Source organism: Lactuca virosa, chromosome 9, assembly GCF_052849685.1.
Source record: "Lactuca virosa cultivar CGN04683 chromosome 9, Lactuca_virosa_CGN04683_v6, whole genome shotgun sequence".
NCBI lineage: Eukaryota > Viridiplantae > Streptophyta > Magnoliopsida > Asterales > Asteraceae > Lactuca > Lactuca virosa.
The window spans coordinates 271,987,404-272,003,872 of NC_136434.1; the positions used below are offsets into that span (position 1 = coordinate 271,987,404).

Sequence of the window (16,469 nt, forward strand, 5' to 3'; positions counted from 1 at the left end):
TCGACTTGCATCTGGTATACTGCATCAAAGACGTTTTTTTTCATCTAATTTGTAGTAGATTATTTGCTTCACATATTTTTATTTATTTATTTATTATTATTATTTTGCAACTGATTTAGATGTTTTTTGGCTTGTGAATGGATCATGCATTTGGTGTATCTCCAACAAAGATGAAGATAGCAGTCCCAACAATAGATTTTCTGGGAGTAGTCGTAGGAGAAGGAACCATAAGGTTGCAACCGCACATCATAAAGAAGATTGTGAACTTCAACGAAGAAGAATTGAAGACAAAGAAGGGGTTGAGGTCATTCTTAGGAATCCTTAACTATGCTCGTAATCATATCCCAAAACTTGGGATACTATTAAGGCCACTGTACGAAAAGACAAATGCTTATGGAGACAAAAGATTGAAGCCTTCTGATTATGAGTTAATCAAAAGGATCAAGATGCAAGTTCAGAATCTCCCAGACCTTGAGACACCACCTGAAGATGCTTATATCATCCTAGAAACAGACGGATGTATGGAAGGATGGGGAGGTATAGTCAAATGGAAGAACAAAAAGGAAGGACCAAGAAGCTCAGAAAAGATTTGTGCATATGCAAGTGGCAAGTTCTCAACAACCCAATCCACAATTGATGCTGAAATCAATGCCTGCATCAACACTCTGGAGAAACTAAAAATCTACTACCTTGATAAACAAGAAATCACTTTAAGGACAGATTGCCAAGCCATTATTAGCTTTTACAACAAAGCTAACAGCAACAAATCCTCAAGGGTTAGGTGGATAAAGTTTGCAGATGCAGTCACAGGAACACGCGTCAAGATTAACATATTGCATATAGAAGGGAAACATAATACACTAGCTGATTCTCTCTCAAGACTTGTTAACCTTTGTTTTGCAGAATGCACAGGAGAAATGAAACGGTTAGCAGCAGCAGCCCTTTACTCAGTGGAGGAAGTTCTACAATCCCCTTCTGCCTCTCAGAAGAATATGAAGATTACTTGCGAAGAAATCATGAAGACGTTCAACCACTCCCAATAATCTTTACTAAAACAATCTTCACACTGGAAGAACCAGGAGCAATGTACAGACAATACCAGCTTAAAGCCAATCAAACCCCAATCAGAATGGATAAATCTGATGCATGGAGATCAGTCGTCCAAGATATCGAATTATCAGCAGCAAAAGAAGCAATCAAAGCAATGCGAAATTTACAAGCAATCATACAGTGCAAAGCTCAAGTCTTCTTTGGAAAATCAACAAGAGACAACCATTGGTCTGACCAAAAGGAAGATGTTCGAATCCAAAACAAAGAAGCCCGAAGAATCCTCATCGAACTGGAAGCCCTCGCACAACGATTGGGCCGCAATAATATCTAAGCCCATGGAAGTCCAAGACAATAACCAAAAAGAAAACAAATGCCGCTACAACAGCAAAGGATTTCTAGAAGATAGTGACAACAGTGATGACAATTCAATGTTTATTGTGGACCCCGGGTGGGATGATTATTGTCTAAAAACGATAAAATTGAATCGTCCCATGGATCCATACCTTTATCCAAAAGCTAGAAGGGCCCGTATGTGAAATTATTTCACATATCACGGGTTTTCAAAAGTTGAGTTGTTTGGATGTTCAGAAGTCTTCAAGAAGTCCCCACCACTTGTTAAAAGTATCTTTATAATTATCAAGATTGTCGGCCAAGCATGGCAGCTTGAAAAAGGCTTGCTAATAAAAGATCTCACAGATACTCTTAAGATAATCGATCAACTTAAAGCTGAACAAGTAAGGCTTGAAGAACAAAAGAACGAAGAAATAAGAAGGCTGAAGGAGCAACTACAAGAAAGGAAGGAAGAAGGGGAAAAGCCTCAATTCCCTAAAGAAGAATTCCCACCGTTAAGCGAACTTCATGTAGCAAGGCCCTTCATGGAAGCAGAGATTCATTACTCTGAAAATGCTACATCAAACCCAAAAGTTAGGAAGATAACTAACTCACTTTACAACGTAAAAGTTGAGTTTGATATCCCTAATTGCCCAGCATTCGGGATCGGCGCAATAATAGACACAGGAGCATCAGCATGCTGCATAAACAAGAAGGTTATTCCAGAAGAAGCACTTGAACCTTTACACCACAGTGTTTTCTTTAATGGTTTAAATTCAAGGCAGCAGGCAACTCACAAAATAAAGCAAGGCTATTTTCTCATCGAGGGAAACAAGTTCAAAATTCCCCTTATATATGCATTTGATATGCATGACAGCAATGGCATTGAAATGCTGATAGGTACCAACTTCCTAAGGTCCATGAAAGGAGGAATTCATATAGAAGGTGATGAGATAACTATTTATAAGAAGGTTACCAAGATCAAAACTTCAGAGCAATCTGAGGTTGCTGAAGTTGCCATCACTGAGCTTGAAATTAGTGAAGAAGATTTCTTTGAAATAAATGAATCTATTTATTTCAACCAAGAAGGTAACAATGCATTCCTAGACTTGTTATGAAGATTACTTGCGAATGCACAGGAGAAATAAATGAATCTATATATACACTAGCTGATTCTCTCTCAAGACTTGTTAACCTTTGTTTTGCAGAATGCACAGGAGAAATGAAACGGTTAGCAGCAGCAGCCCTTTACTCAGTGGAGGAAGTTCTACAATCCCCTTCTGCCTCTCAGAAGAATATGAAGATTACTTGCGAAGAAATCATGAAGACTTTCAACCACTCCCAATAATCTTTACTAAAACAATCTTCACACTGGAAGAACCAGGAGCAATGTACAGACAATACCAGCTTAGAGCCAATCAAACCCCAATCAGAATGGATAAATCTGATGCATGGAGATCAGTCACCCAAGATATCGAATTATCAGCAGCAAAAGAAGCAATCAAAGCAATGCAAAATTTACAAGCAATCATACAGTGCAAAGCTCAAGTCTGCTTTAGAAAATCAACAAGAGACAACCATTGGTCTGACCAAAAGGAAGATGTTCGAATCCAAAACAAAGAAGCCCGAAGAATCCTCATCGAACTGGAAGCCCTCGCACAATGATTGGGCCGCAATAATATCTAAGCCCATGGAAGTCCAAGACAATAACCAAAAAGAAAACAAATGCCGCTACAACAGCAAAGGATTTCTAGAAGATAGTGACAACAGTGATGACGATTCAATTTTTATTGTGGAACCCGGGTGGGATGATTATTGTCTAAAAACGATAAAATTGAATCGTCCCATGGATCCATACCTTTATCCAAAAGCTAGAAGGGCCCGTATGTGAAATTATTTCACATATCATGGGTTTTCAAAAGTTGAGTTGTTTGGATGTTCAGAAGTCTTCAAGAAGTCCCCACCACTTGTTAAAAGTATCTTTATAATTATCAAGATTGTCGGCCACATGTAACAAATTAAATAATGGCCCTTGTTTAAACGTCATCGCTTACGTTTTTATTCTTGTCCAATAGTTTGTAAGCCCATCTATATAAGGGCATAAGTTCTAAGTTTGGGATCATCGAATCCATTCACCTACAATCACCACCACCACCATTGTAACAAAGCTTCCGCAGTCTTTTAATAAAAAGGTGTGTACTTTAAAGTTTTAGTTTTTGAGCTTTAGTACAAGATAAAAAATTCCTGACAACGTAATTTTTATCTATGGCATCGAAGCTTTTCTTTATAGTAGATTATTTGTTTCATAGGTATTTTGGGAATTGCAAAGATATTTTCTACATGTTTTTATAGTCTTGCTGGAAAATAAGAGGGGTAGATAATCTGTGTTTTAAAAATGGATTTGAGCAAACATGGTCAACTTTCAGATTTCATCAAGTTCTACATTGATTTCTGGAAGAGATGAGGTGATTGGCTGGGCGGCAGCAGTAGCCAGTGGTGATTGTCGGAGGTGACAATGGTCCACAATGTTGTCAAAGGCAAAATAGTCTTTTTTTATGTTACCAACCATGCAACAAAAAAATTAAAAAGTTGAAAAAAAATATTGATTTTATTATTTTGTTTAATTTACTACAAATATTGATTTTATTATTTTGTTTAATAATTTCAAGCAATGTTTGCGTTTTTTAAAGTAAACCATGTCCACGGGGTGCTAGGCTTGCCATCAATCACACTCTCCCTTCCCTTATTTGTATGCGGGTCACAAAATCTGGACCGCTGACCCGCCCGGACTCACAACCCACATAAAATATGGTAATACGATATCACAATGTCCATATATATAGCATGGAAGACGATGTAAATATTAAATAACAAGCCCAATGATCTTATTTCGTAACTACTAGATTGATTAGGGTTAAAATCATTTTCATAGTAAGACCATTTTTACAGACAGAATTCTCACACCATATGATAAATAATATATAAAATAAAGAAAATCACAATTACAACTCACTCCCTTGTGCTGTTTTTGAGCCATTCCAAGTAGGGGACACTGCCACCAGTTATAGGCATTGCAATCACTTCAGGCACTCTGTTTCAAGTTTCAACATCAAATAACTTTTTATATATTTAACCTTATTTATTTTTTCTCAAATAATCTTTAAACATCATTCATCCTTACAACACCAAATGAAAAATAAAAAAAAAGAAAAAATCACTTACTCGTATTCATGATTTGCCTTCACATGCTCAGTTAGAGCACTCAAAAGGGATTCTCTAGTTTTAATTATCAGCAGTTCCTCTGAATCTGTTTGTATCTGAAAATTCAAACACAAGAATATTCAACTCACTTTTATGTATCGTGAATATAAGTCAGTATATATAGTCATTTTCTCAAATATTTTATATATTATTAACCAACAACACTAAATGGGACAAAAAAGGGCATAAGTCAAAATAGAAATCGTACCTCTCCTTCCCACAGGTATACTGACTCGATGCCTGTGATTGAAAATAAAAGGTCAAAAGGTCAAACTTTTATGATATATGCTATTTAAGTCCAGATATATAGAATCAGATGTATCTTATTATAAGGATTAGGTTTTTTAGTTGCATTATCAATCAAATATTTGAACTTGTTGAAGTTGAAATTCATAAAATAGCAGAAAAGATTCTAAAAATTTATATCCAACAATACAACTGATCGAAGCAAAATGAAATCTGGAAAGACATTAGAAAGAGTGAGTGAGATACCTGGTACTCTGTTGACACAAGCTGCAAGTTTTTCTTTGACAATACTTGCTGCTAATTTCTTACCTAAACAAAAGGAACGCACGAAGCATAAGAAAATCAGCATTCAGAAGTTTGGAACAAGTATTCCTAAGAAACAATGAGACTGTAAAAGAGTTTGTATCCGTTTTAAAGCAACTTGATTCCTTTCCACAAATCAAAACAAAAAAGACTTGAAAATTTGTTACTATCTCCATAGCATGATTGGAAGAAAACATTTTTATAATCAGCATAAATAACCCCTTGTATAGAGTTTGTAATGTTAAGAAAGTACCTCGATAGCATCCATTATAAATTTATAATGCATAAATCAATCAGTTTCATCCAAATGCAAACTTCGCAGTGAACAATAACAAGAGAATCGAATTATCTGCAACGAACCTGCCTCTTTGTTTGGTACAGTCACGTACACAACGATACTTGGCACAGTCGTTTGATTTGATGCTTCCATTCTTATACCGCTACTACGAAATCCCTGCGTTTTGCTACCGAAACTCAACCTAAACCGATTGAAGATGTTAGCAATTTTTTCAAGTCACTATAAGTCTATAACACGCAGATAGATACAAAAGCGAATTAGGGCAAAGAAGAACCCTAGGAATTGGAGGAGCAGAGAGAAGGGTACCGTGATAGGGGATTGGAAGAGAGAGAAAGTGATGGGTGAAGATTGTGGAGACCTAAGCTGAACAAACAAAAGGCACCCACTAATGGCAATCGCCGACGAACCGCCGACGATGAGACGATCGGAATAAGCGCAGAAATGGACATTTTAAAGCTTTATTTTGATTTTTGATTCCATTTTGCATTTGTGATTGTCTCAAAAAAATTCAGTTTTATTGGGCTGTTTAAAGCCCAATGGGCTTTGATATGGGCCTAAAACACGTTAGCTGCATATTGACGGTCTTCAAACTGTTAAATCTTTTGGAGTATTGAAAAACAAACCAAATCCTATTTTTTTTATTCTAATTAGAGATACGGCTTAAATAAGATTTTTGAGATAAAAAATAAACTAACCAAACCATAGATAAATCCAAGCGAACTTTTCTTAAATCCAAGCGATCTTTTCGTAGGCGTTTGCCCCCGATCCAATCAGGGGATCAAATTGATTATAAAAACATGAGTTTAATTAGTCGATTTATTAGTGAACAGAGAAAAATATTATCTAGACGAATGAATAGATAGACCTTGAAACAACAACGATTAATTACTATTGCTATAAAAAAGCTCGTATCTTATCTTTGTTGCCTTTTCTTAATAATGAGAAACAATTTGAAAGAACCGAGTTGACCACTAGAACTCCTAGTCTTAAAGCCAGAAAAAGATAGGTTTACTCTTTATTCACTTGAATTCAAATTCTCATCTGAACTCAAACGGGGATTGATATTTTGTTGGAAAAATCCAAGAATTCGGATTGAATTCTCGTGTCGTAAGAAAACAAATAATAATCTAGGAAGAATAAATTTTTTTATTTAACTTGTTGATTCATATTTATTTTGACTACTTTATCATATTCTATTCATTTTTATTCGACTTTCCCGGAGTTCATTCTCCGGGCAACTCCGTTTAACCGGTGGATTACTTCCAACCTACTTCTTTTATGATCTCATTGGAAATCATATAAAGACAATTCCTATTTGATATAAGCTATTTGTGCAAGTATTTTACGATTAAGAAGCAACTATCTCTTGTACAAACCGTTTATTAATCTACTATAACTATAGCATACCCCCCCCCCTTCCCGATTCGGTCTCTTTTCGGATCAGTCTCGAACAGTTTCGGGCCGGACTTATTTGATCCCGTCTTACGGTTTTTCCGTGCACATTTTTTTGGTTTTGTTTCTATTTCTGAGTTTTTTCGGTTCAGTTTCAGTATTTTTGATTTCAAGTTTTTCCGTTAACTAATAGTAACACCAAAATGATAGATTAAGATTTATTAAAAACAATACACTTAAGTTTAATAAAAGAAAAAAAAAGTTAGATGATGTGTGATTAATAATTATATAAATTAACACAAAAATGATATGTTTATAAACTTTAGTTACCGGTCTTTTTTGAAACCGGATTAGTCTTGTGTTGGTCTCAAAACGATTATGTCTTTATTGAGATCGGTCTTTTTGTACAGTTCTACTGAGTTCTAGTCTTTTAGAGAAACCATCCAAAAATAGTTGTCTTATTTGTTGATTTAGATTGACATAATCCATTTCATATTTCCAATCGTAATACTAGAAAGAAAATTAAAATAATACTTTTTAGCATTAAAATGATAGTTAGTTGTTAAGATGTCATATAAGACCATCCCCAACCTTAACGTTATATATTTACACTAAAGTGATAAATATAATGCAAAAATAATGCAACAACTAAATTCTTTCCAACCCTTTATACTATACTTAATGCTAAAAAAACATTCTAAGTATATTTTATTTTATCTGGCTTTTATAACATAAAAGATAGCGTTGATGAATAACATAACATTATATTTATCAACGATTCAACACTATATTTAATAGTATGTTTAATGTTATATTATTAACTAATTATAAATAATGTTAGGTTTATTGTCACATTAGAGCTAAAAATAAATTTAATATAAGGTTTAGTATGGGGTTGAAGATACCTTAAAGTAAAAAACAAATATGAATTTGAGATTTAAGAGGCTCCTTCATGAACAATCAATGACTCACACAAACATTTACCGTGAATAAATTTATTTAACCACAAATATATATCTATATCGTTCATTTTACCATTTTTCTTAACAAAATGATCATGTACCTCGTGAATCGTCTTCTAAAATAAAATAACACTATTAATAGTTTGTGCTTAAATAAATTTATTCATGGTAAAATAAATGTCCCTGTGAGTCACACATATATATATATATATATATATATATATATATATATATATATATATATATATATATATATATATATAAAGGTTCATTTGAGACCACCTATATTTTGTGAGACATGAGGACCAAATTTTAACCTTTGATCAAAACTAATCTTGTGGCTAAAAAAACCTGGACTAAGGTGCCTAATTAAGTTCTTAGGGGCAGTTTAGTCAATGTTCTAATCATAATAACTAGTCATGCTTTATCCGCCATTCATCACTTAACGTAACAAGATGTCGTCCCATTCATCTGATGATTTTCTCAATCGCAACCAAAACGATCAAACCCTCCACGGGAAGCTATCTCTTTCGTCTGATGAACTCGCAACTAATAGTATGACATCAGGGGCGGAACCAGAAATTTTTGTCAGTGGTAGCACCAAAATACCATGTTAATTTTTAAAAAATTTTGAATTTTATAGCAATGAACTTTCAGTTTTTTGAATGTTATAGCAACATACTTTCTATTTTTTAGCCATTCATTGTCAAAATACCATTTTTATTTTTTAACTCAATAAAAGGGAGAACAAGTAAAATTACATGTATATGCCATGAAGAAAAAGGATATTCCGGTTGATCTCACCTATATAACAAAAGATCAACTAAAAAATTCCTCAACTCAAGTTTAACCCTCGTGTAAAAAAGAGATCAACTAAAATTCATTTAATTTACTTAAGAACAAATTCAAGTGGCCATTACTGATTATATTCTTTTAGGAATAACAAGCTATATACTCTTTTAGATAAAATAAGTTTCTTTTTAAAAAAACTACAAAAAAGAATTCACTAAGCATTTCATCAAACAGTTTATGGGCATACAAAATATGAAAATTTATGAAGAACAAAAAATGTGGTTTATGAGTACAGATTTGTGAGGCTATTTAGAAGTTTCACACAAGATGATAACCTTATAATTTCGAGTTGCAAATCAAGTACAAGAAAGGAAGCGTACACAGGGGAAGTGATTAAACAACATTACATGTTATAGCTAGATGCTAACGTGGAAATCGACTACAACTCTTGCTTTATAGAAATCGAGTAGAAAGAAAAGAGCTGGTATGGAGATTAATTGGTACTAGAACTAGATTAAAGCCCTTGTTTACAGAAATCAGTTATGATTTTGATTATTCTTGCAATTTGTGAAGAGGGCAAAACCGGTGAGCTCTTTGAGTTGCACAAATTTATTTGAGTAGCATCTCCATACATACGATTGATCTGTTTTCTTCTATCTTCTTCTAAGGAATTTTTGAGGGGTGGCACGGGCTACCTCTGCCAACTAACTGGTTCCGCCCCTGTATGACATTCAAGAACTTCAAGTTTTGATTGTTAGTCTATTCAATGATTTTCATCAGTTCATCATCATCAACAAATCGATCATCAATTGATATTGATTTCCAACAGTTTTCAAGCTTTAATTTTTTACAATCAAATCCGTGATTTTAGCAATTTATCATCATCTTAGATGTATTCTCAATTAGAAGCTTTGATTTAAGCTATTAATAATTTGTTTCAAGATGTGTTTTTTCTCCTGTGCATTCAAGCACATATTACGTAAAGAAAAGCAAGCAACAATAACGAATCTTTGAGCTAATGTGCATTCTATCTATAAATTAATGAGGTATGTACAAAAAATTATTATTATTGAGCAAATTCTCTTAAACTAAAAATGCACTCTATCTGTTTGATGAAAGTCCTGAATGAATAACGAGTGTGATGTATCACTCCCTCCTTCCTACAACTTAAGTCCACTTTAAGAATATGTGTATACTTACAAAATATGAGTCACAATTGGTGGAAAATGATATAATGTTTGCTTCTCATATTAGCTTCACTACAGTTTTGTTTCAATATGTTTTTTTTTTCAAACACGAAAGGTTGGAGATTGAATTTAGCATAATTTTGTTTAAATCTTGATAGAATTGTATATTAGTATGATTAGAATAATAGCATGTTTTATGTTTTATTTTAAGTATCATGATGTATATTTATGTCAGTTTGAAAGATTGGTGCTTATATCGTAGGAAAATATCTGATCATGTTGATGCTTGGAGCTTGGAACATGTTATATCATTGGTTATATATTTTTTTACTATCTTAATGAAAGGTTCAGGTTAGTCACAGTCCTCCTAATTGCATGTCAACCAGAAGATGCATTCGCAAGATTTGCATGAAATAGAATAAGTACTTGGTCTTGTTTCATTATATTGTTATTAGACTAGTTGTAAGACCCATGTATTACATCGGTTAATTTATTTAAAAAAATTATATATAAATGTCAAAATATTTGAGAACTTTGAATTTAAAAGAAAATAAGAAAAATAATGAAAATGTTTTTTATCTTTTAAATTTAAACAAATAATTTAAATAAATAAAAGAAACTAATGAGCTTTAATTTTAGAATTTTTGGAATTGAAAGGTGAGCTTATTAATGAAATTGATATCAATTAATTACACATTTATTGCAATTATTACATTAAAATTGAATTTAATAAAATAGAAAAACTCATAAAATGACATGTGAAAAAAAATTAATTCAAAATAACCATAAAATGACATTTGGCAAATTGAATGAGAATGTTACAAGTGACAAAAAAACCTTCATTTATTAGAGAGGATTACATAGTACATAGTGTATTATTCTGATTAGACTACTCGAAAAGCATTACTTATATGTCATTACTTATTTATAATGTTTTTTAGAATATAATTTTGGAAATAGTTATACAGTAATAAATATTAATGTCTGTGCTGAAAAATCTTACTAATAAATGAAATCATTTCAGGTAATTGTTCTTTATTTTGGATTGCAGATATTATATTATATATATATATATATATATATATATATATATATATAATATTATTAATCTAAATTGATTTTTGTTATTGAAATAAGCAATTAGTTTAATATTTCATCTAGAATATCACAAGTTTGAAGTATATATTACTTTATATTCTCATGAAAAACATACTTTTAAATTATTGTTATTGATTATTTTTAATATGGTGTATTATTCTATATTTTTAAAATTAATGATATCATATTGGACTGTTTTATAACTTCTGAGAGTAAAAATATAATAGACATTTCCATATCAACATAATCCACCAATATTATACAACAAACTAGAATATTATACAACCAACTAAAATATCATATATTTGTTTATTAAAAGCTTGACTGGAACTATAATGTTGACGTTATACCATATGTTAAATATATCATTAACATTACTAACCAAAACTAGGATATTAGAATATAAACTAGAACATTACACCAAACTAGAATAATTTATGACTTTGTTCTTATAATAGTTGACATCATTATTGTTTTTAATGTATTTCATTTTTTTTATCTGATTTTTTATAGAAACCAACTCTTTAATACAATGACATCGTTTTGTTTAAATATTATTTTGTAATGAAATTATTCTGATTATATTAATTGTATATCATTACCCATATGTCATTACATTGTGTTATTATTACATAGATTCATCATAATTAAGGAAATCACTAGTTGAATATGGACATGAAACATTATGTATTATTCTTATAGAATATTCAACATACATATAGTAACATCAATTATGATAGTATATATGTATGATTTAAGGATTAATCACAACAAATATAAACATTCAGGAATTGAATGTAATGTTATCTATACATGCATATTATTCTAATTATAATTATTAGATACCATCACTCATATTTCATTACATGGTGTTATTATCCAGTAGTTATTCGTCACAATGAAGAAATCCACATACAATGAGGAATAAAGGTTGTGGAACCGGAAGATGGTTAAAGATTATCTCGGAGAAGACTACCATTCAAGGTTAACGGAAATCAAGATCATGCAAAATATGTGGCGTGTAAGGTCATGATACAATGAAATCTTTAACAATGAATAATATTTTCAAGGAATAGTTTGCACAATGTTCTCTATATAAATTTTCATATTTTCATGCTAGAATAAATTGAACAATGTTGTGTACATCTAATTACATTATGTTTTTATCCTTTCGACATCTAATTAGAATTTGACAAAAAATATTATGCTCCAAAGTGAGTTTCCAATTTAATTTCACAAATGTATCCATATATGTTGATTTTAAGCACTTTTATCATTCTCCTCCATTTCACCATCTTCGGTTTCAACCCTTTCCTCTGTCCCTTGTTTTTGAGTTTCTTCAACTCCAACCTATGCTTTTTCATTTTCTGGCTGGTACTTCAAAAAATAGTACCCAAAAATAAGTCACTGAAATTCTTTGCCAATTCCCTATTCTATTTTCATTTGGAAACATCGATATACAATTAGAAACAATTTCTTCCATACTCTCTTTCATAAAAATGAGAATGACTACCATACTAACTCTAATATACAAAATCAGAAGGACTAGAATATTATACTAGAAGCTAGTACACAAAAACAAAAAACTAGAAATTTTTACTACACAATTTAAAATGATTAGAATAATATATTATACAAAATCAAAATGACTAGAATATTGTACTAAACATCAATGTTTAACAATTCATGATCATTTTCTCTATTACATACATCGATAAGGAATTTCTAGATTTCAACATTTATTTTCATCAATTCATCATCAATTCTATATTATCATAGGATTATCGTAAATGATCGATTTTCAGCAATTATTCATCAATTTTGCTATTATAAAAGAAGTATCAGCAAGAATCAATGAAAAACTCATTAACAATTTCGATTTTTAGCAATTCATCATCAAAATTAGAATGGATAGAATACTAACTCTAGCATACAAAACTCAAAATTACTATAAACGTATACTAGAAGTTCATACACAAAATCAAACAGAATGTTTAGATATTGTACTATACGAAATCAGAACTAGTAGAATATTATTCTGAAAGCTAAAGATTGAGTTTTTTTGTTGGAAAATAGCTTTATATCCTTTCTTTTTGAATCGATTACTTCTCTTTGGTTCTCTAGACTAGACTTCAGTACATGCTATTTTAATCACTCTATCCACTTCATCTGATGACATTGGTGATTCATCTTTTATATTGAGAAGGGGAATTGGAATCTGATTCTCCGAACAAGACATTATTGAAAGATGAAATCAAAGCCTTTGATGGGTATGAGCTCTAAAGTCGATTCTTAAAACTAGAATGAAACAATCTGAACAACATAATTAAGGTTTATGATTTTGAATGGTCGTCGATTCCTTCTATTTAGAAGGATAGGGTTAATGTGAATTTAAGGGATGATAGATTAAGGAAAGAAAGAACCTGTATATATGATTTTGATTCCTTAGCGATCTTCTAGATTTGATCTTCAATTTTTTTAAACAAGAAACCGAAATTAACTTTCTCTGAGAAACTTTGCTTCACTTTGCTTCAATTAGGAGAATAGTTAACAGCAAGGATATCATTTGTGGTTTTATTTGATATACTAGGGTTATTCTACTTAGAATCTGTACAACCTAAATTATTCGGCGGTTCAATTACACAATCGGAAATTTGAATAGCTTGAATTAATATATGTTTTGTGAGGGAATGGTTGATAATCGAGATTGAATAAGAAGGTTGAAATTCCGAATTAGAAGGAATAAGAATTTGTTGATAATCGAGATTGATTGAGGGTTTTCTGATCATTTTTGGCTACGTGAATCAATTAGGATTTGTTTTCGAGTATGAATAAGAGGATGAATTCGAGCTAGAATCAGAATAAAGAACTCAACTTTTCAATTTCGATTTAGGGTTAATCTGAAACAAATTCGTGATGGAAGGGTTTTCGATCGATGAAAGGGTTTTGAGAAATGAAAAACATATGAATGCATTTGTAAATGTGCCAAGTTACGTTTCTACCCCTCCGTGTATTCTAGTTAATTACAAAGTTTGTGTTATTTACACAAACTGCCACCGCCCGTTTTTTTATTTTTTATTTCTTATTTTTTTATTAAATCCGAACCACATATTAATTTGGATCAAGGGCTAAGATTTGGTCCTCATGTCTCACAAAATATAGGTGGTCTCAAATGAACCCAACCCTATATATATATATATATATATATATATATATATATATATATATATATATATATATATATATATCACAAGAAAAATGTAACCTTTAGCGACAACATGTCGTCGATAAAGGATCGTCACTATTACCTCGCAGCTAATACTCGTTTGTCGTCGCAAATGGCGTCGTCTCTAATACTCGTCGTCGCTAAATGTCTCTGTCGTCGCTATTGACGTCGTCTCTATTGATATTCAAGCCACCGGTCAGATTTTTTCCGACACTACTCTTCCCGGAATCAGTACTCATCGCAATTGGTCAATGTCGTCCCTAAAGGTGTCGCTGCTAATGCTTTTTAAAAAAAAACAATTTATTTATGATATTAGTTTATATATATATATATATATATATATATATATATATATTATAAAATGCAGATTTGATAAAATTACAGAAACAAATACATACCACATTACATAAAACATCAAATATACCAAATTACATAAACTATCTAATAAATCCAAAATAACATCAAATATATCATCCATAAAGTATCTAATAAATCCAAAATAACATCATCCATAACATAAAACAATAAATACTATGTGTCTTCGTCTTCCCCCTCGTTGTTGACTTGGTTCTTAAACGAGTGGATAATATCTCCAATTGTCGTCACAAACGCCAGGTTTTGAAGAAAAGCATTCACATCAACATACTAAAATTAAGTCACAAACACATTAAGTCATTAACAATAAACTATCAGACCACCAAATGAATTAAGTCGTTAACAATTTAACAAACTATTAAACCACCAAATCAATTAAGTTTTTAACAATTTAACAAACTACCAAACTACCAAAATTTATTATAAATGCATCAAGTTCTTAACAATATAGAAAAGCTACCAAATTCTTTAAGAATTTAACAAGTACCTGTGTTGTTTGTGCTGGCTTGTGACTGTAACTGCCATTGGGATGGAGCACTTGTACCCGCTGCAGAAGGATGTTTAGGCCCAATGCCTGTCACATGCCCCCTTAGAGCACCTAACACCTTCTCAAATATTGTGATCCAATTAATGGAGTCTGGATCACCACCGAAGTCGGCTATGTGATGAGTCTGTAAAGCAACCTCAACAACTAAGTCATTCTGTATTTCACAAAGATTGTTAATATACATTAAAACTAGCATAAAAAAACAAGAATCTACTTCATTTTTAAGTAATAATAACTTACATATTGGTCTTCAACCAAAGGATCAACAAATTCCCCTTTTTTATTCACATGCCCACGGTGAAATGCTTCAAGTCTATTCAAATTCTGTTTAACATTACAAAATATGTTATACTTGAATAAACCTTAAAAAATATGTTATAACCGAATAAACATTATTGTAACTTACGTTCTTAAAACAAGCACTATCATAGCTGCACGTCCCTCCATGATTCTTAACTACTTGCTTCTTCCAACATTTTTTGTTTCCTGCGGATCATTTTTTATGCTTTTCTGTTAAGAAGTGGCCAATAGCATCACTCCAACGTTGTGGATCCATACCCACAGGGCTTGAGCCCCTACTGCCTCCACATCCCCTTCAAAACCAGTCAAACGAGTTTTTGCAATATTTTTGCGACCTCTATACCGCGCACATATCCGATTGTTCAGTGACGCCCAATAAACTGAATCCATGGGATCATTTGAAATTGATCCAAAATCAAACCTTGTCTACAAAAAATATGGAGAAATTAAAAATAAATCAAAATTAAACATATTAAATATATAACTTTATAAATAATTTACCGAAAAATACTGGAACATGCCAACCCTTTCGGCTTTAGAAACTTCTTTCCATGTGTCCTTATCAAAACCGATGTTGCGCCACACATATAGCTCCCAACCTCCCGAATGAAACATTCGTATACTTCCCCAATCGACATGTGAGTATTTATGTAACGTCCGATAATTCTATGGTATTCTTTTATTTAATTTGGTTGCTTATTTAATTATGATTTTTGGGATTGAAGACCTTGGACTTGATCTTTGGACTTGGGGGTTCTGTACGCAGGGCGTACCACCCATGTACGTGGGGCGTACATGAGTAAGTAGATCGCGGGTGCCATGCAGGTACACACAGCGTACAAGAGGGTATATGCAGTGTACGTGTCCAGACTCAAAACCCTAATGTTTAGGGTTTGAGCACTATTTAAAGAATATTATGTCCCAAGGAACCTTTCTATCAGCCTCCCTTTTGTCCCTAATCAGCCTCCACGAAACCCTAACTCCATTGTTGAGTGTTGTTGAGCCTAGAAGGTCATTTTGGGTGTATTTTGGTGCTTTTGAAGGAAGGAGATCATCTTGAAGCTTCATTGGAAGAGTGGGAGCTTGTAGATCCAGAACATCA

The 16,469-nt window shown here is 32.1% G+C and overlaps 2 protein-coding genes across 2 annotated transcripts; one reads left to right on the forward strand and one right to left on the reverse strand.

Moving 5' to 3' along the window:
• Nucleotides 1-1,869: 1,869 nt before the first annotated feature.
• LOC145138106 (uncharacterized) lies at nucleotides 1,870-3,553 on the forward strand. Its single transcript, XM_079072252.1, has 2 exons — nucleotides 1,870-2,469; nucleotides 2,589-3,553. Exons 1-2 carry the CDS (start codon nucleotides 1,926-1,928, stop codon nucleotides 2,726-2,728), a joined length of 684 nt encoding a protein of 227 aa, XP_078928378.1. The 5' UTR covers nucleotides 1,870-1,925; the 3' UTR covers nucleotides 2,729-3,553.
• Nucleotides 3,554-4,265: 712 nt separating this feature from the next.
• On the reverse strand, nucleotides 4,266-5,963 carry LOC145137789 (protein CutA, chloroplastic-like). The gene is made up of 6 exons (XM_079071927.1): nucleotides 5,795-5,963; nucleotides 5,551-5,669; nucleotides 5,134-5,196; nucleotides 4,850-4,881; nucleotides 4,603-4,697; nucleotides 4,266-4,471 (listed from the first exon to the last, which is right to left on the reverse strand). Exons 1-6 carry the CDS (start codon nucleotides 5,935-5,937, stop codon nucleotides 4,390-4,392), a joined length of 534 nt encoding a protein of 177 aa, XP_078928053.1. The 5' UTR covers nucleotides 5,938-5,963; the 3' UTR covers nucleotides 4,266-4,389.
• Between the last annotated feature and the right edge of the window lie 10,506 nt (nucleotides 5,964-16,469).